This window comes from Mixophyes fleayi, chromosome 10 (assembly GCF_038048845.1).
Source record: "Mixophyes fleayi isolate aMixFle1 chromosome 10, aMixFle1.hap1, whole genome shotgun sequence".
Classification (NCBI taxonomy): domain Eukaryota; kingdom Metazoa; phylum Chordata; class Amphibia; order Anura; family Limnodynastidae; genus Mixophyes; species Mixophyes fleayi.
This window is the reverse complement of record NC_134411.1, coordinates 16,608,810-16,635,643: the sequence shown is the minus strand read 5'-3', so window position 1 is coordinate 16,635,643 and position 26,834 is coordinate 16,608,810. Positions and strand designations below refer to the sequence as shown.

Genomic DNA, 26,834 nt, shown 5'->3' with positions numbered 1-26,834 from the left:
AGAGTAGATACTTCCATTTCCTTTGTGCAATCAAAAGGGGATAGGGTGTTAGAGGGGAGGGTGCTATGAGGGAATTGAGCTGATTGCTTGTCAAGGGGGATGATACCAAGTAGGATCTTATCAATCTTGTCCTTCAAGTAGGAAGCAAGGTTCTGGGCACTGGTGGTAGTAGGGTTTGAGTTGGAGGGTTAAGAAGAGATTTAAATGTGCTTTTTAGCCTTTTTAGGCTTTTAGGTTTAGAAGTCTGAGCAAATATGAGAGATTGGAAGTATGTTTGTTTAGCAGTATCCAGAGCATTTGGATAGGAGTGGTAGATAGCAGTATATGTGAAGAAATCATTAGAGGTACAAGATTTCCGCCAGTGACATTCTGCTTTACGAGAAGGTTTTTGAAGATTTCATGTTACTTTAGTGTGCCATGGCTGACAACGAAGAAGGATGCAGCACATGAAGAGTCGCTGGAGCCACTTGATCAAGGGCAGTTGCAAGGGTTTGGTGAAAATGAGGTAATGCCATATCAGGGGAGGTGAATGGAGAAATTGGAGAGAGAAGGCGTTGAATAGAAGTGGAAAACTGTCGAAAACCAATAGAATTAGGATTCCTGCAGGTATGAGGAGGCTTGGTAGAGTTTGACAGTAGAGAGGTTAAAGAAATTTGTGTGAGCGTGTAGCTGATAAGATGATGATCAGCGAGAGGGAAAGGAGTGTTAAAGATATCAGAAACTGAGCATAGTCTAGAGAAAACAAGGTCAAGATAGTGGACATCCACTAATGTACCTTTATTGGGGGAGATACCCCTTGATGGTAAATATTAAGAAACATTTCTCTATATGTTTTAGCAACAAGTGTAGAAAAAGAATTTGACAATGGAGTAAAAAGTTTTTCTAAAGATATATACAGAAAGATTTCAGACCAATAACAAAGTCCATTGTTCACTTTTGAAAAGTCAAAAGAAACCATAGGTTTCTGTAGTGGGCTGGTTTGTCTCTCCTATCTGTTAAAGGATTAAACAATGTAAAATTCAAAGTGTTACACCAATCTGAAGAGGAAAGGTTCTTGATTGAGGTATTTGCATAATGCTGAGCCTGATGAATTGCACATAGTTGGGTTGATGTTTTACCATATTTTTATATGATCTGGGTAATCGTTAAGAGTGAAAGGAAGAGCGTATGGTGACTATTAAGATTATATTTCTTATGAATAGCCTTACACACTTTCAAGAGAACATTAATGAAAGGTTATCCATGACATCTGTGGGAAATCTCAGATTTATGGGTACGTAGTTAAGCTACTAAACTATCCTGAATGAAAGCCTGCTTACAGTTTCAATTTCATAGCTATCTTTGAAATGTGTCCAGTCTCTAATAAATCTGAGGATACTTGCATAATTACAAAGTTTAAAATTAAGGTCACTTGTTTTGCCATAAAAACTTCCTAAATTCAATATTTAGCAGCAACTAGCCATTAAAAGTAAATAATATAGATGAAGTCAATGGATATAACAACTTAAGAAATATGATCATTTTGATTAAATTGCTACAACCCAGATAAGATGACAGATTTTTCCAACTATTCATTTTATCTATCACCGCTTTGATTTTACTCATGTTAGGAGAGTATGAATTATGAATATTTTTGGGGACCTGTATGTCTAAGTACATTAAAGATGCAGTGGCCCAAGGTAACTTCATATACTTGCTCTATGTAGGGATAGTCATGTAACGGGTCTCCACGCTGCTCGCGACGGCCCTCCTGCCCTCTCTCTTCCGAGTCCCGACTATTGCTCTGACAGCTGGGACGTCACATCCGGTCTGAGTGTCCAGCTCACTCCATTGCTGCCGCGCCCAGCAAGCTGTCAAACAGCTGGGCGCACAGGTTCTCTGAATATAAATTAATTAATCACCTCCTAGGAGTCACACTTTCTGGAACTAAGATGGCAATTGACACTTCTTTACAGTGAGGTGCATGAGTCTAACAAGCATCCGGGCTTCTCCAGGGATCCCAGCAAGGTAGTTTGGGTTTTGCATGCGGGAGACGCGCAGGTTGCAGTCCTCAGAGAGAGTTACCAGCAAAGCAATAGATGGAAGTGATGGTCAGGCGATCCAGGTCAAACTGTGCGGTCAGAATCAACACAGGGGTGATCCAGAAGTGAGGTCAGGGAAGCCATGTCAGAAACAGAAATTCATATAACACCAAGAACGATACACTGAAACGAGGTCACAGAGAAGCCGAGGTCAAATACTGGAATAAGACTAAAACCAAAAGGGATGAGCAGTAGCGAGGTCACAGGGAAGCCGAGGTCAAACACTGGAGTCAAATGGTGCAGATCAAATAAGTAGTGCTGGAGTAGGGGGACCCAATACTCTGTTACCCTAGTTGTACCAGAGCCGAGTATCAATTGAGGAGAGATGATCACATGATTACCTGCGGCAGTGACGCAAACAACCGGCACCTAGCAACGGGACATGCATGCTCATTGGTGTCAGGATCTGTCTTCATCTTTTCTGCAACATAGCATCTGCATGCTGCTTTGTATTGGGAGCTCCTGCCTATGTGAATATATTGGACTAGTTACATTGAATGTAATATCCGGCAGTACCTCTTATCCACCAAAGGTGCTGCTATTGTGCCTTGCTTCTTCTTACTACTAGGGATTAACTTGCTGCACTAATTATCACCAGCACTGGTGGTTCACTATTTATATCTGCTTCTCCCAGTTTGCTGTGCTGGTCATTGCTGTTATGTTGATGTTCCTTTTAATTGTGCTCTCCTGTTTCTCCTGTTCTATGGGGCTTCTACATGCTACTGCTGACTTCTCTGTACCGGATTTCTCTCCACTCAGTCATTCCACCTGCATCAGCTGTATTCCTTATTACTACCAGTCTTCAGCTTCACTCAGAAATCCTTGTTCAGTATCTGCAATACTTGGTTTGTAACATTTCCTGTATTCTCTGGTTTATACCTGTTCAAAAAACATCTTATGCTTTCATAATATTCTGGGCTCCATAGCTGTGATTTCCAGTTTTCTGCATAGAAGCGTGATAGTTTCAGGCGGCCAGGAGTAGTGCATCTGGTTGACAAGCAACCAGATGCGGCTGGGTCAGAGGAGGCAGTCCTAATGCGGAAGCAGAAACACAGGGATGGTGCCTGACAGTGGGGCTTATTAGTGCAGGGCTCAGCCCTGCTTCTGGATCGGCAAAAAGTACTATTTAAGCAGGGAGGGCAAACCCTCCCTGACGTTATATATTCTGTGTTATTTGTGATATTTGTTGTGATCTCAGCTTGTTTCTGGACTTTGCTTCTTTGCTGATAGCCCCTGACCTCTGCATGGAATTCAGATTCTCCTTGACTGCAACCTGTCCTGACTTTTGCCCTGTTCCAGTTAACTCTGCTTGCTACAGAACCACAACCATATCTTGTCTATGATACTCCAGTTACTTCATCCTACCACCTGCTTTAAAGTCTCCAAACATAAGCTCCTACTACCTAAGAGTTAAGTCTTGGGGACATCTGAGTACCTGTAAGCAAAATGAGCTCTATGGGAAAGGTGGCTGCTTAAGGTGAAGACCTCTACTGCTAGTTGTCACAAACACCCATCCTGTCTCAGATACAGCAATCTGAACAGCTGGCTGTGACTGGCGTCACCTTAGTCATTTAACAATGAATACGCCTTTTCTGCCGCCACAAAGAATTTACTGTGGTGTTCTTACATTCACTAAAACCACTTATTAATGTTTCACACTTAAATCACATACACATGTAGTATGTGCCTCCAGGGCTTCGTAAGTTCACAAAGAATCACAGAGAACACACTAGATTAAATGTATTTAATCTTAAAAATGTCTCCAAGGCTTAGTTACAAAAAAGTTAATAACAAGACATACAATAAGTTGCACAAATAAGTTTCAGAAATAAAATAGGAAATAAAACCAGAGCACTATTTACTAGTTAAGACTTGGCGTGTGTGAGGGAACACAATTGAGAAATATGTGACATTTCAGTATTGATAGACCCCCTCATGAAAATGCACACTGTAATGTCTAAAAATGAAGATTATAAACCCTTCTTACTTGGCTCTTTATCTCCACCTTAGGAATTACATTTTCAATTAAGTCAGATTGATTCCCAAAATGACACAGAGCTTTCCGAAGTGAGTTATGGATGTCCTGAGATCTGGAATTTTCACAGGGCCTGAGTTCTCACCTCTGCTCGTTCTGCTTGACTGGTCAGGTCCACATCCTCTGCATACAAAAAAAAATCATCAGAGATGCTTATCTATCCCTGTTTCTAGCTCATTTCAAAAGATTATTGACACTTGTATAGGTTCAGACTCATTTAGCAAAGCACACGTTGAGATTTTCATTAAATGTTACATATTTGTTACATTGTCATACCTGAATATTAAGAAAAAATAACAATAGTACATAATTGTCACACTAGTTTATACTTAGGATGCAAGCCTAACAGGTCACGGAGCCCAATGATATGGCAATTATCATTTCCTGATTAAAAGTGAAACTGGAGACAACACAAATGCCTTCATTTTATAAAACATGAGATGTAGAGATTGGCAGGAATTGGATGTATAGAGTAGTATGTCATCAGAAAAGGCTGTAAGCATGATTTCTGTGTCAGCCATAGTAATCCATTAAAACCATTCCATGATTGAAGAAATCTAATTAGACGATCAAGGGCTGAGTTGAAAAGTAAGGGAGGTTATGGCCAGCCCTGTTGAGTGCCCTTGGTCATTGTGACTGGTGTACCAAATATTTGATTAATAAAAAGAGAGGTAACTGGGGACGCATTTATGTATTTTATGAATTGAGAGACTGTATGACGAAACTCTCTTTTTTCAAATATTCTTTGCAGGTGTAGCTCAGTAACATTTCCTTGATTTTTTAATATTTTTTTAGAAGCAACCTCTGTAGATGCAATAGCTGTTCTCACACCTTTTAGTGAATATGTGTTGTGAATAAAGCCCAATTGGTGAAGTGTAAAGAGTTTAGGTACAATTGATTAGAGTCCTTTGTCCCACAACTTTAGCCAGAATTTTAAAATCCTGGAGAGGATATGTTTTAAGTTTGAAAATGAATATCTGAGCCTCAATAAAATTTGTAAAGTAAGGTTGTGTAATATCAGATATAGTGTAGTTAAGATAGATACAATATAAATGTGTGGGATTTTATAAAATTCACTACTCAGGCCATTTGGATATGGAGATTTGTTATTTTGAAGTGATGAATTCATGCCCCACACCTCTTTTTCTATTATGTCTGAATTGAGAAGTTCTGTTTGAGCTGAAATGAGCTTTGGTAACTTAGTTTTATTTAGAGGCTACAAATTTAAAGTGGGATCATCTCAGATATCAGTGAACAGAACTTTTCAAAATGACTCATTATTTCAGATGTAGAGGTGAACCTTTGACCCGTGACTTGATTTTTGATTACCAAGATATGTTGTTTTCTGCCTAACGTTCTGGTCATCTTGGTCAGTATTTTCTTAAGATATGTACAGCTCAACATAACCACTTAAGAGCATAATTTTTACAGCTCACATTGACTTGTGAGTTCGGGCTGCAAATAGCGCTCAACACTACATGAGACCCAAACTGTGCATACAAAGAGGATAAACCAATGCTCTATGTGCACCACATTGCACCTCACCCCACATTCCATTTGGTCTAGTTAGAAGTTTGGTATATCTGAATTGGAGAACCTTACTGTGCTATCTCTGTTCAGATAACTACTGTTGAATGGTCAGGTGACTAGCCTTACATCATGACTGATGACACTGTCATGGATACTGGCAGTTCCACCTTATAGCTTTTCAATAGCACCATACCTGAAAATCAAGTGGGAAGCCCAACAGTACCCTAGAGCCATGTCCCCCAGCCAGAGTTCAGTGTCACTCTTTTGGAACTGAACAAAGCACAGTCTGAGCTGCACAACTTTACATGTTTAATCAATGTGGAGCAACTCTAAAACTGCTTAATGCATACTATAATAACAGAACCCCCACTGCTGGTTTGGAAGAAGCAAAACTATCATTTAAATCTGCAGTTTTCAATCATATTAAACAATAGCGGCAGTATGACTTATATTTAAAAATACAAATTTTGGTGTAACAAACTTATAGTGCATATGAGTAAAAGTAAATTATATAAAGGAGTATATGGAATGGTCTTGAGGAAAGTTAAGTGTTCTAATTACTAGTACTTATATATCCAACAGTATTTAAACACACTAGTGCTGATATTACTATAACTGGTATTATTGTACACCTTGATTTGGCATCTTGGACAGACGTCATGCCTGTGTTATAACGAATAAAGAAGGAGGAGCTCAATGAACACTAATACCTGCATGAAGTCTACCACCAAAATCTTGGCTTAGGCAATAAAAGTGAAATTTTATTATGTGTTTTGCATATAATCTACTGGATGCTTTGTTTCAGGATTGCTTTTCAATGACAAATGTATCATGGTATGGAGGAGCGAGTCTCAGTGCTCAGCACTGGCCCATGAACAGTGTAAATGTGGCTCTACAACCATTTGTGATCAGCAACCTGAAATCCAGTCCAGGTGCATATGGGTCTGTTTTAGAAAGATACTTTCTGGGATCAACAGGTAAGAAGAAAACAGCAGTGTTTTCATTACAATGTTCTATTGCAGTGCTATATTAATGTGGTGATGACCTTGCATGATCATTATTATGTTATTTTACAGTGACATTGAGATACAGTGAGATAAAACAAACATAAATTTACAACCTAGTTTGCAATACAAGAAAATAACTTGAGAAAAAAATGGAGGTAGGGCCATACAATTTCTGTGAGATGCGGATTTACACAGTAGTGGCATTCTGTAGAATGGCAAAGGAAAAGCAACGCCCAAAGATTGTATTGCTGGAACTTCTCATTTCTGTAAAATGGCCAGTTCCACTGATCTAGATTCAGAGTAAAATTCAGAGTGACTTTGCTGATGTGTGAAGACTGCTATTTTAAAGAGCTATAACACTAAGGAGACTATACAGAAAAGCGCCCTATCACTGAATGCAGTACCATTGTACAATGTCATATGTGGTAATCAATATACAAGACTCACCCTTTCTCATTCACTTGTGGCTGGTATGGATTATATGCACCTCATTCACTGGTCATTAATGTGGACGATACAGACTTCATAACTGGAAAATAGTGGTCAGAGCTCTTCCTACAATGCAAGACAGACTCCTTTATGGCAGCTAGTGGACAATACAAACCCCATTATATTGTGGCTAGTGGAAAATGCAGATCCCCTACACTGTTTAGTGATACAAAAAAATAAGCAATAAATGTGCTAGGTGCCAACCAATAAGTGATTTATAATTAACAACAAACCATAAAGTGCTTTATATCAACAATAAAAACCATACATGAAGAACCTTTGTATACCACAAAGAAGTAGGCAGCTTCAAATCTTTTAAGGCATTTATCTGCAAATGCCACAACCTAGATACAACAAAAAAAGAAACAGAAGCGCCACACATAGTGCAGAATCAGGTTTCATAAGTGAATATATATTAAATTAGCACAATAGACTTGTACCAAAAATATAACACATTTAGGGCTTATCTGATGTGCTGATGAATAAGATCTTCCTAATGACCCAGTTATGACTGAATCTATTAATATAGGAAAAAGTGGTTTATGAATTACTGATCTTAGTTCCTTTAGCATGTGTTGGTGGATTCCATCTGATCCAGGTGTATAATCTTTCTTAATGTTTTTTAGGTGTAATCTCAGTGGTGATATAGGATTATATGGAGCCCTACAATGTATATACATGACGGCCCCCCCACTCCACATTTAAATCTCATCTACATGTCAAACACATATTATGCAACACGCCATGCACCTGCCACATAAATACATGACATGAAACTTGAGTAGTACATGCACCTCTGTCCTGGGTCTGGGTTGCATTATAACATCCACTTTGCCTTGTTACATATGACCCCACCCTTCTTCTCTTTATTGCATGTCAATGGGAGGGCAGGGGTCATATATTACAAGGGGAGAATTGAGAAGTGTATATTTTCAGTTGTCACATATGTTCCACAATATTCTTCCCTTGTCCCCACTACACCCACTACAGAGCTACCTGTTGTTTGGTTCAGTCAAATAGGGCTACTTCATGTAGGAAAAAACTTGTGCAGTGCATCAATGACTCCCATTGATGACATCACCAGTAGTATGTACACATCATGGAGCAGGGGAGTGAGCACCATTACTAGATGCATACAGCTCCCCCTTCCTGAGCAACGCACCAACAGTTAGGTAGAATAGTCTCTTCCAGCTGTTGCTGGAATCTTATGCTCTGTTGCTGCTTGGCCAGGTCCTTTGGTTTTGTTTGGTAAAAGGAATAGGTAATTTTCACAACCTGCAAAGCTGAGAAACTAGTGTAAACTTTAGCCCCCAAACCAGTCAGGCAATATTACCCCCCTCCCCCCCGCCCATTTATTTCCCTCCAAACAGCTCCAACATTAAGTTAATAGCATTTACATTTAATAAACAGGCTTATTTCTCCCCAACTAGCCCCATGTTATTAGCCCCCACATTTTATACAGAGATTCCATATTGCATTATTAGTGCATACAATTATTCCACATTTCATTACTAGCCCTAACACATTTTCTAAAGAGACCTAATTAAAGAGACCTAATATTAAACGACCCCCATCAGCCATCACATTACATTGATATTCCCTTAATATCCCTCACATTATATTAATATCCCCAACTAACTTACATTAATAGTCCCCACTACATTACATTAGTACCTTCACCACTTTACTTACTTTATACGTTGTCTGCACCTGATCATATGTCAATGTGGTAATCCATGACTGCAACATGGGGTAAGGGAACAAGAGGAAGAGCTATTTAGACATCAGGAGGTAAAAAGTGGTAAGACCACTGCTTTTACTGGTTGTTAACCTTGTAGCCTAGGCACCTCTGGCTAGAGGGTAATGCAGACTTAATTCGCTGGTAGCTAATGCCTTGCATTTTTGTACCCATAGCATAAAAAGTATTGATTTAAAAACCTCACTAGAAATCTGCAAAGCTTTAACATCTACTTATGACCAAATAGATAATGATAAAGTATTTTAAATTTTATCAATAGTTCTATAGTTTGGCCCCTTACTGATCACATATGTGTGCAAGGATCATCTTGGAAGTCACAAAACATGATTTGATTAAATACAAAACATATATAAAGTAGCTACTAAACTTGCAAATGTCAAGGTGTTTCCTACTTTGCCCAGAAATACAGGACTTTTTGCTAAGCCCTTGATTACAACACAATCTACTTTTAATGGGTGCACAATAGAAGCTGGGCACACATTTCAGCACACATATGTCAATTTGTTTAATATTCTAAAGTGTGACCACAAATATAACACTTAAAATTCTCTAAACATAATATATATCACACAAGAAACTCAAAGAAAGAGATAAGGAAAAAAGTCAGTTTAAATGGGAGTGAACGATAGAGAAGTAGGCAGTGTATTGACCTGACTTGTACTATTGTACCCAGTACCACATTGTGTCACAACAATGCTACAAATTCCTGATAAATTTATTAGGATGTGATATCAGATATATTGGTTCCACTAACATAATGCCTGCTTTTCAATTATATAATTATAAATAAAAAAATTAAACAATAAACAAATAAATAAACAATTTATGCTTCACACTTCACAGTGTTCCGTTTCAGATTTAACAGAATAAAATATGCAAATAAACATTTTGCACTCTGACTTCAACCTAAATGTAATTTCTGAGTTTATTTTATTAATACAAATGCATATCATTGTCTAGCTGAAAGCCAGGATACAGCATATGGCGCCTAGTGTCTATATGTCTTCCGGATGCCTGAATTCAAGTCTATTTTTGTGTACCCTTCAATGTTGTTCTCATGTTATGAGTTATTCTCCTTTCAGCTGTGGATTTGTGAATGCAAAGGAAAGATATGCTAAGTAAGTAGCCAAAAATGCACTTGTTTTGGAGTAACTAAAACTAGCTACTATTATCTAAAAAGGGTTGAAAAGTGGGTTATGTAACTGGAGGCACTCAGTAATCCATGACTGGTAATACAGTGTGTTATCAATTTTAAAATATTTAAAACTTTATTTTTAATAACCTTAAAATAATGTTACAGATTTTTTATTTTTATATATTTTTTTCCAAAGCGAAATATAAAATTAAAGAACTAGTGATAAAGATTTGCAATTAAGTAAAGTATTTTATAACAGGGGAAAAGACAGAACTTCTTCTCTGAGGTCTTTAGGGGCATATTCAATTAAGAAGGCAGATTGCGGTTACAGGCGGCTGCACGCTTCCCGTTAACGCAACTTTGTTGATTTCCCTTTGCACCCCGTAGGATTGCGAAGGGAAATCGGCAATTGGGCTGTACCATATTGGCAATTTAAGTGCGCAGCCGCACGTAACCACAATCTCCCTTCTTAATTGAATATGCCCCTTATAGTGTCTGGTTACTGTTCTGTCCATATTTCTGTTAGATAGATTAATGTAATGTATTCCTTCACTGCAATTGTGTTCTTGGTAATTTCAAAAAGATTCTCATACCAATTTTTAATTGTTTAGTTTTTTTATTGATAGGGATTATGATTCATCCTAAATGTATCATCTTCAGACAGTTTTCTAATAAGAGGTCTATATATATATATATATATATATATATATATATACACAAGTTAACCCGTGCATGATACTCATGCATTCTAGTCAAATCAAGCTACTTAAGGTGTTAAAAAGGTTCTTGTCATGCATTTGGGCCATAGCCCAGGCCTCAACCACCAACCACTCCCCACTGTCACCCCCGGCAACCACCAACAACTCCCAACTGTCACTTCTCCTTCAAGAAATATATATATTTTTTTTAAAATCATTATAAACACTTTTAACAATTAACAAATGAAATGAACAAATTAAAAACATCTTAGTATACCAAATTTCAGCCCTTTCTGATTTTTTTTTTCCACACACACTAAGAATTTAGTAGGTCAGTGTATAACTCCGCCCAGCAGGTGGCGCTGCAGCTTGGTTTTATTTTTTCCACACACAGACAGACTAACACACGCCACTAGACATTTATATTATAGATATATATATATATATATATATATATATATATGTGTGTGTGTGTTTGAGATGTTTGCAGTAATTAAAATATTAAACAAATAATATGATAAAATCTTTTTGACCTAACAAGATAGATGATGTATTAAAACACAATAGCAGTGAATGAGAACATTACAATAATCTATCTAATAGGAATATGGACAGCACACTAACCAGACACTAACCCAGCATCACTGTGGCTGAAAGTTGTTACACAGATGTTGAGGTGGGTCATTATGAAATGGTATATTTTATGCCTGATTTGAAATTTTAAGAATGATTTTAGAAGATTATTAGTGTATTTGGAATAATGAACTATTGAAGGTGGTATTTCGAATAAAAAAATAGTGACAAGTTTCACCCAGATTATCACTGTAATCGCTGCAATAAAAATCTGGTGTCCCGGGCATATACATTTGTAACACACTTGGTATGTATGAGTGGTCTTACCATCTTTTTTAGCGAGACACACTTGACATCTTTTTCGAACTTCTGGTACGTTTGCTGGGGGCTCCTCTGAAGATTCCAGTCAAAGCTCTAATTCTTTTGCCCTTTTCTCTAGGTAAATTAAATACATCTTCTGTGGGTGCTCAAGTGTTCATCTAGGAGAACAAGACCCAAGGTTTTGATGAATTTACGTTTTACGTGAATTTACTTACGTTGTTTTTGCAACACACTATTACTACTATGTCTATATATTGTGGTCGCATTGATTCCAGCCATATTTAGCATGGCATAAAAAATTGTCAGTGGCCATTTTCTCTTATTGCCGCTCACATCATACGTCGAACAAAGCTCATCTGCAACATCTTCTCCACCTTTTGTCAATTTATAAAATGTATTTATTTCCGGATTCTGCTTTTCTCCAGTTAACTTGTCAATTTGTTCAACATGGTGTAGACGTGACATAAGCAAAGCCACCTTATTCTTCTTAGGAATTTGGGACACAATCGTAACATCTATTTGAAAGCCAAATCTAGAGGAATAAACATCTCCACCACAGGTTTTAGTCAACTCAGGAGGAATTTGTCTTTTATTTTTACACAAAGTGCCCACAGAAGTCAAGCTATGTTCTTTGAGTAAATGGGAGACTAATTCATAGCTAGTAAACCAGTTATCAAATGTAATATTGTGGTTAGTTTTGGAAATGGGCTGCACAATATGATCTACAACATAACATGGCTTATTACTGACGGAATACGGACCATCAGGCTGCTTTCCAGAATATATCTGAAGATTGATAATATAAAAGGTTTTCGCATCAACCAAAACAATTATTTATTTATTTTACTTAAAAGGTTTTTATTAAGTTTTTAGTAAAAGAATATGTAACAAACATGGCAGTTACAACAGAGTACAGTGCCTAATGTAGATCCAATAAATCAGTCAGAACAAACAATCAAAAAAGAAACAACAAACAATAACACAAGAAACATTCAAATACACATAAGACAAAGACTTCAAGGGGGAGGGGGAGGGAGACAGACAGGGGGGTAAGAGTCGGAGACTGGCCGTATTAAACCCAATCAACCATAAAAATAAATTTTGAAAACAGGACAGAGGGGTATACAGCATGGGAGAGTTAGGTGGCAGACACAGGTCTGTACCCTAAGAAAAATTCGTACCATGTGAACCATTTAACCAGGGGTGAGGAAGCCCTTGAGGTGAAGTTAAACCCTATGGTTTCCATCTCATAGCTGTGTTGTACTTCGCTGATGATTTTGGTAAGAGATGGAGCCAAGGGGGATTTCCAGCTTTGAGCTATTGCGGCTCTGGCTGAGATGAGAATGTGCCCAGCCACATAGTGATTAGGACGCTGAAGATGAGGGGGACATAGGTGTAAAAGCGCCATAGCCGGGGATGGGGATAAATCATCCTTAGTGACCTTAGTAATTAGCTGGAAAATTTCAACCCAAAGTGGTTGTAGCTTAGGACAGTTCCAAAAAACGTGTATAAGCGTACCAATTTCCCCATAATTTCTCCAACAGTATTTGGTTTCTGACGGCCAGATTTCCAAAACAATTATTTTTAGCCTATATGTATCCGGCTTTGATGGTATATATTGCCTAAACGAGCACCTGTCTCGGAACATGATGAGCATTTTGTCTATAGTTACATATTCTTGTGGAATATAATCACTTTCATAATACTCAACAAACATTTAGAAAAGCTTTTGAATAAAAATAATCTGAAATTATGTTAAGGTTATTAACAATAGTTAACTATTTTTAAATGTATCACTCACTTTATTTGCAGCCATGGATTACTGAGTTTCCCTAATAATAGGAATCTATTTTCTTCCCTTTTTGGAAAATATTGACAATGGTTCTGGGAGAGTACTCCCTTTGAAAATGCTTAAATAAGAAATAGAAAAAAGAATAATAGGGTATTTCATTGGTATAAGGAACTATCAATTAATTGATACATACATAGACTTAAAATATAAAATATATCATTTAAAGATTAAAAAACATTAAACAATTATCTATATTTACTGTAATGATCCCATATTTTTTTAAGTAAATCAATGTAACTACACAAATTCACCCACTTGGATGTAATGTCATGGATCTAGCTATCTTGTCAATAATATGAACACGTAAATTCATATAGCAAGATAAATTAAAAACATTTGTGGAAAATGAGCAGTATATTGGGGGAGGTTCCTTTCTACAAATTTAGTTTAAACCACGAATGGAGCCTACATTGCTTTGCTGATCTGTATGTAGATGAAAAATTAGGCTAAACTGAGTAGTATTTTTGAAGAAAAACCTGAGAAGTTGAGAGATGATAGATAAAAGAATGTGATGATAAAGTGGTAGTAGGTAAGTGATGTCTTCAGACTTTCCACTTTGCTTATTCAGCTGGTTTCACAAACCTGCAAAGGAAAGTGCTTGAAATCCTGGGGGCAATTGTAGTAATACATGAGTCCCTGTACCATTGATCTTTACAATCTAAATTCCCTGCCACTCACATAGACTAGGGTTTATTTTGTCAGAAGCCAATTAAACTCCACAAAGAAAGGGCCATCAGTTTGGTTCCAGGGCCCTTACTGACAGTGAGTCGCGTTATGCTCAGATTGAAAAGGAACTATTGGCTCTAATATTTGCCAATAGTTCACAAGTGTATTTATGGGTGTCCAGTGGTGGATGAGACAGACCACCAAACCCTGACTACTATTCTCTGCAAACCCATGCATTCTGCCTCAGCACAAATTCAACATTTCATGCTCAAGCTCCAAAAGTATCATTTGGATATGGTGTACAAATGTGGAAAAGACCTCCATGTAGCAGACGCCTAATTACCTGCTCACCTCCTGGACTCAGGTGTCCCTGATGCTGATCTGGATGTCACGTAGTTTGATGTCCTCTACTCCTGGTGCATGGAGGAGCCCCATGAAGAGACACTCAGGAATGAACTCTGCCAATGGATGTTTTTATGATGCCATGCATGACTGGCCTCCCTTCTCCAGGAATCTGTCTTGTGACCTCAAGTCTTTCTTCGCCTTCTGCGATGAATTAACTCTCTGGTATTCTCTTGCATGGTCAGCAATTAGTGATGCCCTATGTCCTTCAAGGTTTCTATACTCACAAGTCTCACCAGAGGCACACCGGACATGAGGCCACTATACAGCGAGTTAAGGATGCCTTATTTTGACCCTCTATGGCTGCTGACATTGAGCGGGTTGTCTCTCCCTGTGCCTCCTGCAATGCTTTACAGACCACCAACTGTTCACTCTCCATGAAGTTCCTGACATCCCTGGGTTCATCGTTGCTGCAGATCTCTTTGAATGCAGGGGGAAAAAAGCACCAAGCGCTAGTGGATTCATATTCTGGTTGATTAGAGATAGATTATTTTTCCAAACTGACAAGTGCCACAGTCATCAAGAAAATAAAGATATACTTTTCTGCACATGGCATACCATGCAAGCTACTTACTGACAATACCATGCAGTTCATGAGTTACGAGTTCCAGACTTTCACCAATGAAGGGGACATCACATGTCACTAGCAAACAGTCCAACGGATTAGTAGAAAGATAGATAAATGTTATAGAGATGGTTCAGACGTGTTTATGGATATCCTCAATTTGAGAAATACTCAGAGATGAACTTTGCTCTTCTGCTCAATGTCTTCTGTCCAGGCACACCTGCACCATCATTGCTATCACCAAGTTCAAACTTAGACCACAAGTTGAGAACAATGTGCAAAATGCTCTGCAGAATTCCAGGTTGCGGCTCAAAGCCACTCATAATAAAACATCCTAGCGCTTCAGACCGTTGTTCCTTGGGCAGACCATCCAAACCTCTGCCGGGTTGTCTCGAGACTATGTAGGGATCTTTCAACAGGCCCAACAGCTATGTATTGCATTCTGACAGTGGTTTGTATGAGCACAACAGCCGTCCTGGGGGTGTGTGAGCCAACACCACCACCTCACCTGACACCAAATGAGGGTGTCAGAACACCCTTCATCATGGACAATGGATCCCCTGAAGAAACATCTACTGCAGTGTAGGACAGTTCCATACCCCTGCCCAATAGTGAGCCTATTCAGACACTGGACACACATCTAGTCCCTTTCTTTGTCACCAGGTCTGGGAGAATTCCAGGCCTAATCCAAAATTCCATGACTATGTTACTTTCACTGCCATTTTCTCAGTTCATATTTGTTCCTTGTTGCACACTGTTCACGTATTCAACACCTGTCACGCTGTCTTACACCCACACACTTGTCAATTGCTCTTTATGTTGAAAATGGAAGGGATGTAGATGTATGCTACATGTGTATGGTGTACGTTTTATCAGCCACTTGTTACAGGAAGTGTTTTTTTACACAGGAAGTTGTTTGTTATACAGGAAATGTCCCTGCAGCCATGGTCTTTTCAGCATGACTGCAGCTAGTAAAGGCACACTTCTTTAGCACTCCAGAATCTTGTGGTGAATTGCACAAAGACCACTTCGCAGTTCCCTTTTACATTAATGATTTTATTAGTCATTTTATTTTAGTTTGCTGGGATTGATTGATTAATTGATTGATTTATAAGTGTACTTCAATATAATTGATGTGATAATATATATAAATGCCAAACACATTTCACTGCATTGATTTTTCTTTACCTAACTGAATTTGCTAATATTGCAACATTCTTTGTAAATGACAGAGTACTGAATCCCCTAACATTGCATAAAGATGAGCATTGTAAATAATTGTGACTTTACAAAATTATTTCAATCTTGTACAATAAAACATTGCAATTATAAATCAAAACAAAGTAATCATGTATAATGAACAGTTTCAGGTCTCCTCGGGATATTCATACTTGTACAATATAATTTGTAAATTCTATTTCTATAACAGATAAGTTGATTTGTAATTTTGCACAGTAGTCTGCAAAACTCGTTCAGGTCACTGGGGATTCCCAACTGCAATAAATGTGACACTGTTTATTTGATCACTTGTCATGCATCTTAACTATTACAATGATTTCTGCATAGCAAAAACCGTTCAGTATTATACTTATATTGTAAAAATGAAAAGAAGGACAAAAAATAATGCACACAAGTTGCGACACAACAGTTACTGAAAGTGCACTTTCAAAATATTTAAAACTGTGGAACGTTTTCAAGCAATGGACAATGTAATATATACATAGAACATATAGCATTATGAGCCTATTTAAAATTTATTTATACAATATTCAATAAAATATAGTTAGTGCAAACTGTCCATAAAACTGCAAATATATTCATTTATTTTATAATGTGTGCCAGATCATGTGTTTTGCCATAATAGTTAAAATATCAACTACTTCACCACCGGTAAGTTTTTCTTTTTCTCAACTAGGCCAATTTTCAAAGTTTATTTTTATAGATTTTTTGGCCTTCTGACTTGCCCCGTTGGCCAGGTCATTCCTCAAGGCTCAGCCGCTGCCGTCTTTCTTAATTCTCTGTTTCTGGTTCTCAAGAACTCTTATGTCTCCCCTGATGGACTGAGCCATGCCGCTCGCAATGGGTTATTATAAGGTGTTTGAAAGGCGGGGGGCGATGATGTGGAGAACACGGACTGGCTTACTGCAAGTTAAACAGCCAATGGCAAACTCTAATTGGTTGGCCATGGGGGCCTCTCATTCGACCAAAGCCAAGCATCACAGATTCACTTGGTTCAGGGCTTGATGAAGATGCTGAAGTCTAATCCTGAAGCCAATGCCTCTCCTTCTCTCCTTCCAACCTTCGCAACATGTGGAGAAACATTGTCACGGGCACTAGGAGTCTTTACCCAGGGATCACCAGAGGGTAGGCTTACCAGAGCAATGTAGATGGTAATAGGGTACTCTGGTAGCTGGGTGATCACGGAACATGAAATGATGGCCGATGAGATGCTCAGGAAAGTCTATGACTAGCAACACTGGTAATAATGAGGTAATGATACACAAGGAACTGTATGGACAAGGACACGTGAAGGTAGTCAGTGGTCTGCGATAGCAAGTTGTACCACTGCTATAGTGAGGAGGAATGTCCAACAGAAACAAGGAGGTGATGAGAGTCAGCGGTCTGCGGGTAGCAAGTTGTACCGCTGTCTGAGTGAAGGAATGGAATCCAAGTGGAGGTATCCAGGTAGTCAGTGGTCTGCGGTAGCAAGTTGTACCACTGCTATGTGAGAGGATAATGGAACAGGTGATACCGGAAACAGGGATCAGTGGTCTGACATCAGCAAGTTGTACCACTGAATATATATGAGAGGAGGTGCACGGGGGAAGACTGCAACACAGGATATACACAGGCACCTTATACACGATCCACAGTAATATGCACAATATAGATATATATGTAAATGACTGATCAGGTCTGCAATCTAGAAAGTCTCTTGAAGTAGTCCAGCACAATGATAACACAGTCAATGATGGCAATAGACTCAGCGGATAGCAGACTCCAGAGAGAACCAAACACAGTCCAGCAAGATATGCAATACACAGCACAGTCAATGAGAAGTATGCATACCGTGGTTCAGCAGTAGCAGTCAGATGGGATAGCAGCGGTACCTGAGCGGCTGGAGGCCGACTGGATAGGAAGTCCCTGGATAGGTGAAGCAGCGGTCTAGCAGGTGCAGCGCACAGGTGAGTAGACCGACAGGGACACGAATCCACAGGAGTCAGCAACACGTGGAACTGGACTCATAGGAAACCCAGGAGAATGGAGATGATCCAGCAGAGGGTAGTAGAAGAGATACAAATCCAATGCTGACAGGAGGGTAGAGGCCAGTGGAACACGTGAAGGCGTGGAAAGTGGATCAGCAGGAGATGGACGATAGCGCTGACCACAGCGGCAGGACTCAGCGGCACACGGAGGTAACCAGTAGCAACCACAGGAACCAACAGCGATGGGAAACAGGAGTGCAGCGCAGGGCAGGAGCTGTAGATCACGAAGTGTAGCAGATGGTAATGAAAAGCGGCAATCTCGAGGAAGCCACAGCAGAGATGAGATGAGAGTGTAGTGCACGGAGGCAGCGGATAGTAATCAGCTGGCAGTCACGATGATGAACACAGGCGAGTTGCAAGCAGGAGACTGTAGTGCACAGAGGCAGCAGATAGTAGTCAGCTGGCAGTCACGATGTTGAACACAGGCGAGTTGCAAGCAGGAGACTGTAGTGCACAGAGGCAGCGGATAGAAATCAGCAAAGAGACTTGATGAGAAGCAGGTGAGTGAGGTAAAAGCTGGAGTGCACGGAGGCAGCGGATAGCAATGAGTAAACAGTCACATAGATATAAAATAACGTTGAAGTGGTGTAGAAGACTGTAGTGCACGGAGGCAGCGGATAGGAATCAGCAAACAGTCATGATGACACAGTTGATGGTAGAAGTGGTATGGAACCACAGCAGTAGAAGTGGTTTGGAAACCACAGGAATCAGCAGCACTGAATACACAAGTAATACAGGAACACCTTCAGAGACTCATGAGGAATGAGACTCCAAGATCAGGCCACGTGGTAGTGACCACAGGTGCTTAATATAGGGAGGTTGCCTGATCTGCCAATTAAGTTAAAGGGGTATACACTGAAGTATAGAAAAGGGCTGCGCATGCGCAGACCCTCAGGATGGTGGACGGCCACGGTTCCTAAATGTCCGGGAAGAGGCACTCACGGTCCGGTGAGTGACAGTACCCCCCCTTTTAAAGGTGGGCACAGAACGCCTGGAACCGGGCTTGTCCGGATTTTTGGAGTAAAACTTCTTCAAAAGGGCAGGAGCATTAAGATCTTCAGCTTTGATCCAAGAGCGCTCCTCAGGACCAAAGCCCTTCCAATGAACGAGGAAGTGGAGGACTCCTCGCGAAATTTTTGCATCTAGTACCTCGGTAATCTCAAAATCCTCCTCCTGATGGACTTGAACTGGCTGCGGAGCTGAGGGAGGAGTTGAAAAACGGTTGATAATAAGAGGTTTGAGCAAAGATACATGGAAGGCATTAGAAATCCGAAGACTCTTAGGAAGAAGGAGTTTCACACATACTGGATTGATAACTTGAATGATCCTATATGGACCAATAAAACGAGGGGCGAATTTCATGGATGGAACCTTCAAACGAATATTTTTTGTGGATAACCAGACACGATCTCCAATTTTTAGTGGTGGAATAGCCCGCCTCTTCTTATCAGCGAAAGATTTATATTTGACAGATGTCTTCTTTAAACAGGTTCTAACCTGAGACCAGATATTTTTAAAGGTCTGACAAACAGTTTCCACCGCAGGAACTTGGGTGGGCGGGAGGGCAGGAAATTCCGGAAAAGACGGATGGTGACCGTGAACCACCAGCACTTGACTTTTTGAAGATGACTCCTGAGATCCATCTTCAACGTCCGATGACGTCATGAACGCCCGATGAGGAGGAAGGCGTTCAGACTGAACTTTATCACACAGATCCGTAGATGAAGGATCTTGTGGAGGAGGACCTGGTGGAATAGACGAATGCTGTCTTTTGAATGAAACCACTTGGGAGAGACAACGATGATGACATTCAGTTCCCCAAGATGTAACTCGAGGAGTGCGCCAGTCAATCTGGGGAGAGTGACACTGAAGCCATGGAAGGCCTAAGACAATCGGACTTGTCGTAACAGGAAGGATCAAAAACGATATTTCTTCATGATGCAGGGCACCAATCTGAAGGGTTACTGGAGACGTACTCTGGGTGATGAGACCGTTGATGAGACGTGATCCATCTATAGCCGTCACAGTAATGGGTGTTTTTAAGGTAATCACTGGTAGAGACCATTGGTTTACTAATGATTTGGAAATAAAATTTCCTGCTGCTCCGGAATCAATCAATGCCTGTGACTCAAAGGTTTTGGTAGCAAAGGAAATAGTCACCTCCAAAGCGCAGACTTTAGATTTCATAGACGATGGAGAGGACTGCAGGAACCCTAACCTTATCTCCCCAGTATTGGTTAGAGCCCGGCATCTCCTGGGACAAGAATTGAGCATATGCGTAGAATCGGCACAATAGATACAAAGTCTATTCTTTATTCTTCGGTCCCTCTCCTCTAAAGTTAATTTGGAGCGACCTATCTCCATGGGTATCACCGGAGATGAAGCTGGGTGAAATTGAGGATTTGAGAGAAGAGGTGTTTTAACCGAAGTTGATTTCTCAGGTTCTCTTTCACGAAACCTCAGGTCTACACGATGGCAAAGAGAGATCAAATCTTCTAAAGAGGAGGGTAGTTCTTGTGAAGTCAGTGCGTTTTTAATTTTATCGGAAAGCCCCTGCCAGAAGGCGGCAATTAATGCTTCAGTGTTCCACTGAAGTTCAGAGGCTAAGATCCTAAATTGAATGACGTACTGAGCCACAGTGCGAGATCCTTGGCGAAGACGGAGAATGCTGGATGCAGCGGAAATAACACGACCTGGTTCATCGAATACACTTCGGAACGTGGAAATAAATTCGGCACTATCCTGTAACAATGGATCGTTTCTTTCCCACAGAGGGGAAGCCCAAGCCAGGGCTTGTCCTGAAAACAATGAAATAAGATAGGCCACTCTGGAACGATGGGTAGAAAAATTTTGAGGTTGGAGCTCAAAATGAACTGAGCATTGAGTAAGAAAACCCCTACAGGTTTTGGGGTCTCCATCATATTTTGACGGAGTAGGCAGGTGTAGCGTGGAAGCAGTAGACACCTGGGATGGCACAGGGGAAGAAGATGACGACACGGAAGGATCAACAGTGGCTGCTACCTTAGGCACAGAAGTTACTTGGGCGACTAAAGTCTGATAACATTGCAGCAACTGTTGTTGACGAACATCTTGTTGTTCCATACGGGTAACCAGATATTGCAGCATCTCTTTGGCGGTAGGTTCCACATCTGGGTCTGTCATGGCCTGATCTTACTGTCACGGGCACTAGGAGTCTTTACCCAGGGATCACCAGAGGGTAGGCTTACCAGAGCAATGTAGATGGTAATAGGGTACTCTGGTAGCTGGGTGATCACGGAACATGAAATGATGGCCGATGAGATGCTCAGGAAAGTCTATGACTAGCAACACTGGTAATAATGAGGTAATGATACACAAGGAACTGTATGGACAAGGACACGTGAAGGTAGTCAGTGGTCTGCGATAGCAAGTTGTACCACTGCTATAGTGAGGAGGAATGTCCAACAGAAACAAGGAGGTGATGAGAGTCAGCGGTCTGCGGGTAGCAAGTTGTACCGCTGTCTGAGTGAAGGAATGGAATCCAAGTGGAGGTATCCAGGTAGTCAGTGGTCTGCGGTAGCAAGTTGTACCACTGCTATGTGAGAGGATAATGGAACAGGTGATACCGGAAACAGGGATCAGTGGTCTGACATCAGCAAGTTGTACCACTGAATATATATGAGAGGAGGTGCACGGGGGAAGACTGCAACACAGGATATACACAGGCACCTTATACACGATCCACAGTAATATGCACAATATAGATATATATGTAAATGACTGATCAGGTCTGCAATCTAGAAAGTCTCTTGAAGTAGTCCAGCACAATGATAACACAGTCAATGATGGCAATAGACTCAGCGGATAGCAGACTCCAGAGAGAACCAAACACAGTCCAGCAAGATATGCAATACACAGCACAGTCAATGAGAAGTATGCATACCGTGGTTCAGCAGTAGCAGTCAGATGGGATAGCAGCGGTACCTGAGCGGCTGGAGGCCGACTGGATAGGAAGTCCCTGGATAGGTGAAGCAGCGGTCTAGCAGGTGCAGCGCACAGGTGAGTAGACCGACAGGGACACGAATCCACAGGAGTCAGCAACACGTGGAACTGGACTCATAGGAAACCCAGGAGAATGGAGATGATCCAGCAGAGGGTAGTAGAAGAGATACAAATCCAATGCTGACAGGAGGGTAGAGGCCAGTGGAACACGTGAAGGCGTGGAAAGTGGATCAGCAGGAGATGGACGATAGCGCTGACCACAGCGGCAGGACTCAGCGGCACACGGAGGTAACCAGTAGCAACCACAGGAACCAACAGCGATGGGAAACAGGAGTGCAGCGCAGGGCAGGAGCTGTAGATCACGAAGTGTAGCAGATGGTAATGAAAAGCGGCAATCTCGAGGAAGCCACAGCAGAGATGAGATGAGAGTGTAGTGCACGGAGGCAGCGGATAGTAATCAGCTGGCAGTCACGATGATGAACACAGGCGAGTTGCAAGCAGGAGACTGTAGTGCACAGAGGCAGCAGATAGTAGTCAGCTGGCAGTCACGATGTTGAACACAGGCGAGTTGCAAGCAGGAGACTGTAGTGCACAGAGGCAGCGGATAGAAATCAGCAAAGAGACTTGATGAGAAGCAGGTGAGTGAGGTAAAAGCTGGAGTGCACGGAGGCAGCGGATAGCAATGAGTAAACAGTCACATAGATATAAAATAACGTTGAAGTGGTGTAGAAGACTGTAGTGCACGGAGGCAGCGGATAGGAATCAGCAAACAGTCATGATGACACAGTTGATGGTAGAAGTGGTATGGAACCACAGCAGTAGAAGTGGTTTGGAAACCACAGGAATCAGCAGCACTGAATACACAAGTAATACAGGAACACCTTCAGAGACTCATGAGGAATGAGACTCCAAGATCAGGCCACGTGGTAGTGACCACAGGTGCTTAATATAGGGAGGTTGCCTGATCTGCCAATTAAGTTAAAGGGGTATACACTGAAGTATAGAAAAGGGCTGCGCATGCGCAGACCCTCAGGATGGTGGACGGCCACGGTTCCTAAATGTCCGGGAAGAGGCACTCACGGTCCGGTGAGTGACAAACATCAAGTTCTACTACTTACATGATTAATTAACTTGAGGATGATAAAGAATGGTGCATAGCTTCCGGATCCCGTATGTACTACACAGCTCTTCCGTGAGGCGTTCCTGGAAGCAGGCTCCTTGGTCAGAGGCAGGGTCGGATTGGCCACAGAACCTACTGGGAGTTTTCCAGGTAGGCCGCTGGCCACAGGAGGCCACCGATTGTTGTTTATGTTGGAGGGTTAAAAAAAATAAATGAAGTGCAGTGCCCAATTTTGCCAGATGCAGGACTCCCCAGACCGGCTGCCGGGGGTGGGACAATGTGGTGGTCCCAGAGGAGGGGCCAGCCACCTTCCCCAATGTGGCCGCGGATCTATTGATCCGTTCCCCCTCCCCCCGACATTGCCTCCTCCATTCCCCATAGTGCTAGATGTCACATAGGACATGCACCACTTGACAGGTACCGTCCCATGTGTGCGCGCAGAGGAGTCTCCAAGCGGGCTGCAGATAAGTTTGAATGCTGGGGGGCTTCTTTTTTTGTTTGAATGAAAGGGGGGAGGCTGTTCTAATGTCTGAATGAAAAAGGGGTCCTTTTTTGTTTGAATGAAAAGGGGGGCAGATCTAATGTCTGAATGAAAGGGGGGGTGCACTAATGTTTGAATGAAAGGACTGGGGGGCCTGCTCTGATGTGTGAATGAAAGGACTGGGGGGGCTGGTCTGATGTGTGAATGAAGGACTGGGGGACCTGCTCTGCTGTGTGAATGAAAGGACAGGGGGGGACTGGTCTGATGTGTGAATGAAGGACTGGGGGGACTGGTCTGATGTGTGAATGAAGGACTGGGGGACCTACTCTGATGTGTGAATGAAAGGACTGGGGGCCTGCTCTGATGTGTGAATGAAAGGACTGGGGGGCCATGTTTCTATAATATGTCAGGGAAGAGAGGGGTATGTTGCTATGTGAGGGAATGGGGGATTTTTAATATAATGTGTGATATGAGGGAAGGGTGGGGGATAGTCTTAATAGTATAAGGGTGAAAGGTAGGCTATTAATGTAATGATGGCGTTTAGGTGGGGGTTAATTATTTAACGGGTGCTACTTTATTTGTGGGGTGATGGTGGGGCAATTTAATTTATTGGTGGGCTATTTAATTTAATAGTGGGGCCTATTAAATTAAGATGGGATGACAGGACCTTTAATTTAATGCTGGGGTGGTTTGGGGCTATTAATTGAATGTGGGGCTGAGTTTAGGGCAGAGGGCTATTTATTAAATGTGAATATGAATTATTTAATGTTGGGGATGGTTGTGGGAAATGGTAATGGTTATTATAATATATATCAATCACATATCATCACAAATTGGTAGGTTGCTGTGTCCTTTGCTCATTCTACTTCTAAATAAAATCTGTAATCTATCTCTTTCTACAGGTATCTTTCATCACCATTCAAGCATACAGTGATTACTCCTATTCTGAACATTCTGACCCAATCTCTTCCTCAAATTACCTCCTAATCTCTCAGCTCCCATGCCCCTCCAAATTTCTCGAGAGAATTGCCTACACTTTGTCACACATCAGGCACTCAGATTCTGTTACTCATCTCTTCGCTGCCTTTCCAAGTTGTCCCGGCGGCCCTCAGGCTCTGCTGGTTTCAGACCTATCTGTAAGATGCTGTTCACTCTATCTTCATTCCAGAGATCCCTCCAGAATCAGAGTACGGGTGCGGCCATCTTGGATTCGGTCACATGATTCCTCTCAGCCAATCAAATGATTGGATGAGAGGAATCATGTTAGCCTCCATTTCAGATTCCCTCCAAAACCAGTCCATGGAAACTGCCATCTTGGATATAGTCACTTGATGCATCTCAACAACTGAGTGCTGCTTCTGCCCAGCTGACTGCAGTCTCCAATCAGGAATCAACAACAACTATAAAAGGACTTCCTGGAGTCCTTACCTGTTGCCAGTCCAAAGTTGTATTTTAGATGCCAACCTGATTCCCAGCAATTTGCAGTCTTGCTATTAATCCAGCTCTGACAGTGCAGTCTGCATTTTGACTCCAGTCCAATTCCAGAACTCTGGTTCCATTTCAGCATTCCGGTTCCAGTCCTGGTAAAGCAATCCTCTTTCAGCATTCTGGTTAGAGCATTACGGTTACAGTCCGGTTCAGCATTCCGGTTCCGATCTGGTCCAGCAATCCACTTCCTGGTTGCTCTCCTCTGCTAGTGTAATCACTATCTGCACCATTCCATTCACTACATGCAGAGGAACATTATCAGGCCACCCAGCTTGGTCCATGTAGTCACCAGTCCAGCTCCAGAGATACAACCGGATTTGGGTACAGACAGATCCTCAGGCATGACACACTTGCCTCACACGCTTCCTTTCTGAAAACAACCTACTGGACCTCTTCAGTCAGGCTTTTGCTCTAAACACTCCACAGAGACTGTGCTGACCGAGATTGTCAATTATTTGATCACAGCTAAAACTAAAGGCCATTTCTCCCTTCTAATTTCTCCTGGATCTCTCTGCTGCATTTGACACTGTTGACCACTCTCTCCTTATACAAACGATATATCCCTAGGTCTTCAAGACACTGTCCTATTCTGGCTCACATCCTACCTATCTAATCCCTCTTTGAGCGTTAATTTCTCTGGATCACCCTCCACCCCGCTTCTTTTATCAGTTGGAGTACCACAAGGCTCAGTCCTAGGTCCTCTGCTATTCTCTATCTACACCACTTATCTTGGAAAACAAATAAGCTTCTTTGGATTTCAGTATCATCTCTTTGCAGATGAAACACAAATTTATCTATCATCTCCTGATCTCTCGCCATTTGTGTTGACTCTCGTTACTGTCTTTCTGTCATTTTCATTTTGGATGTCCTCATGCCATCTTAAACTCAATCTTTCAAAAACAGAATTAATAATATTTTCACCCACCAATAGAAGCTTCCTGCCTGAAATTTCTATTTCTGTTGACAACATGACCATTAATCCCACCCCACAAACTCGCTGCCTAGGTGTAATCCTTGACTCACAACTATCCTTTGTACCCCACATCAACTCTATATTTACATCATGCTGCATACATCTAAAAAACATTTCCAGAATACATACATATTTTACACAAGACATTGCAAAAACTTTCATTCATGCACTTATCATCTGCCGCATCAACAATTGCAATTCCCTCCTTAATGGTCTTCTCAAAATCAGACTTGAGCCCCTACTAGTTTGCATGCAGCAGCTAGATTGATTGTCCTTGCAAATCGTTCTTCCTCTACTGAGCCACTCTGTCAGTGTCTACATTGGTTGCCTGTTTTTCAACGAATCCAATATAAAATTCTTCTACTAACATACAAGCCCATCAACAAAATTGCACCATACATACATCTCCTCA

General features: G+C 41.2%; 1 protein-coding gene across 1 annotated transcript in view; it reads left to right on the top strand.

Moving 5' to 3' along the window:
* The window catches only part of LOC142103786 (SITS-binding protein-like), an 82,222-nt gene that overhangs the window by 36,340 nt on the left and 19,048 nt on the right, over window positions 1-26,834 (top strand). The window contains exon 2 of the mRNA XM_075187991.1: window positions 6,452-6,623. Coding sequence (XP_075044092.1) covers window positions 6,452-6,623 — 172 coding nt within the window. The remainder of the gene's footprint in view (window positions 1-6,451; window positions 6,624-26,834) is intronic.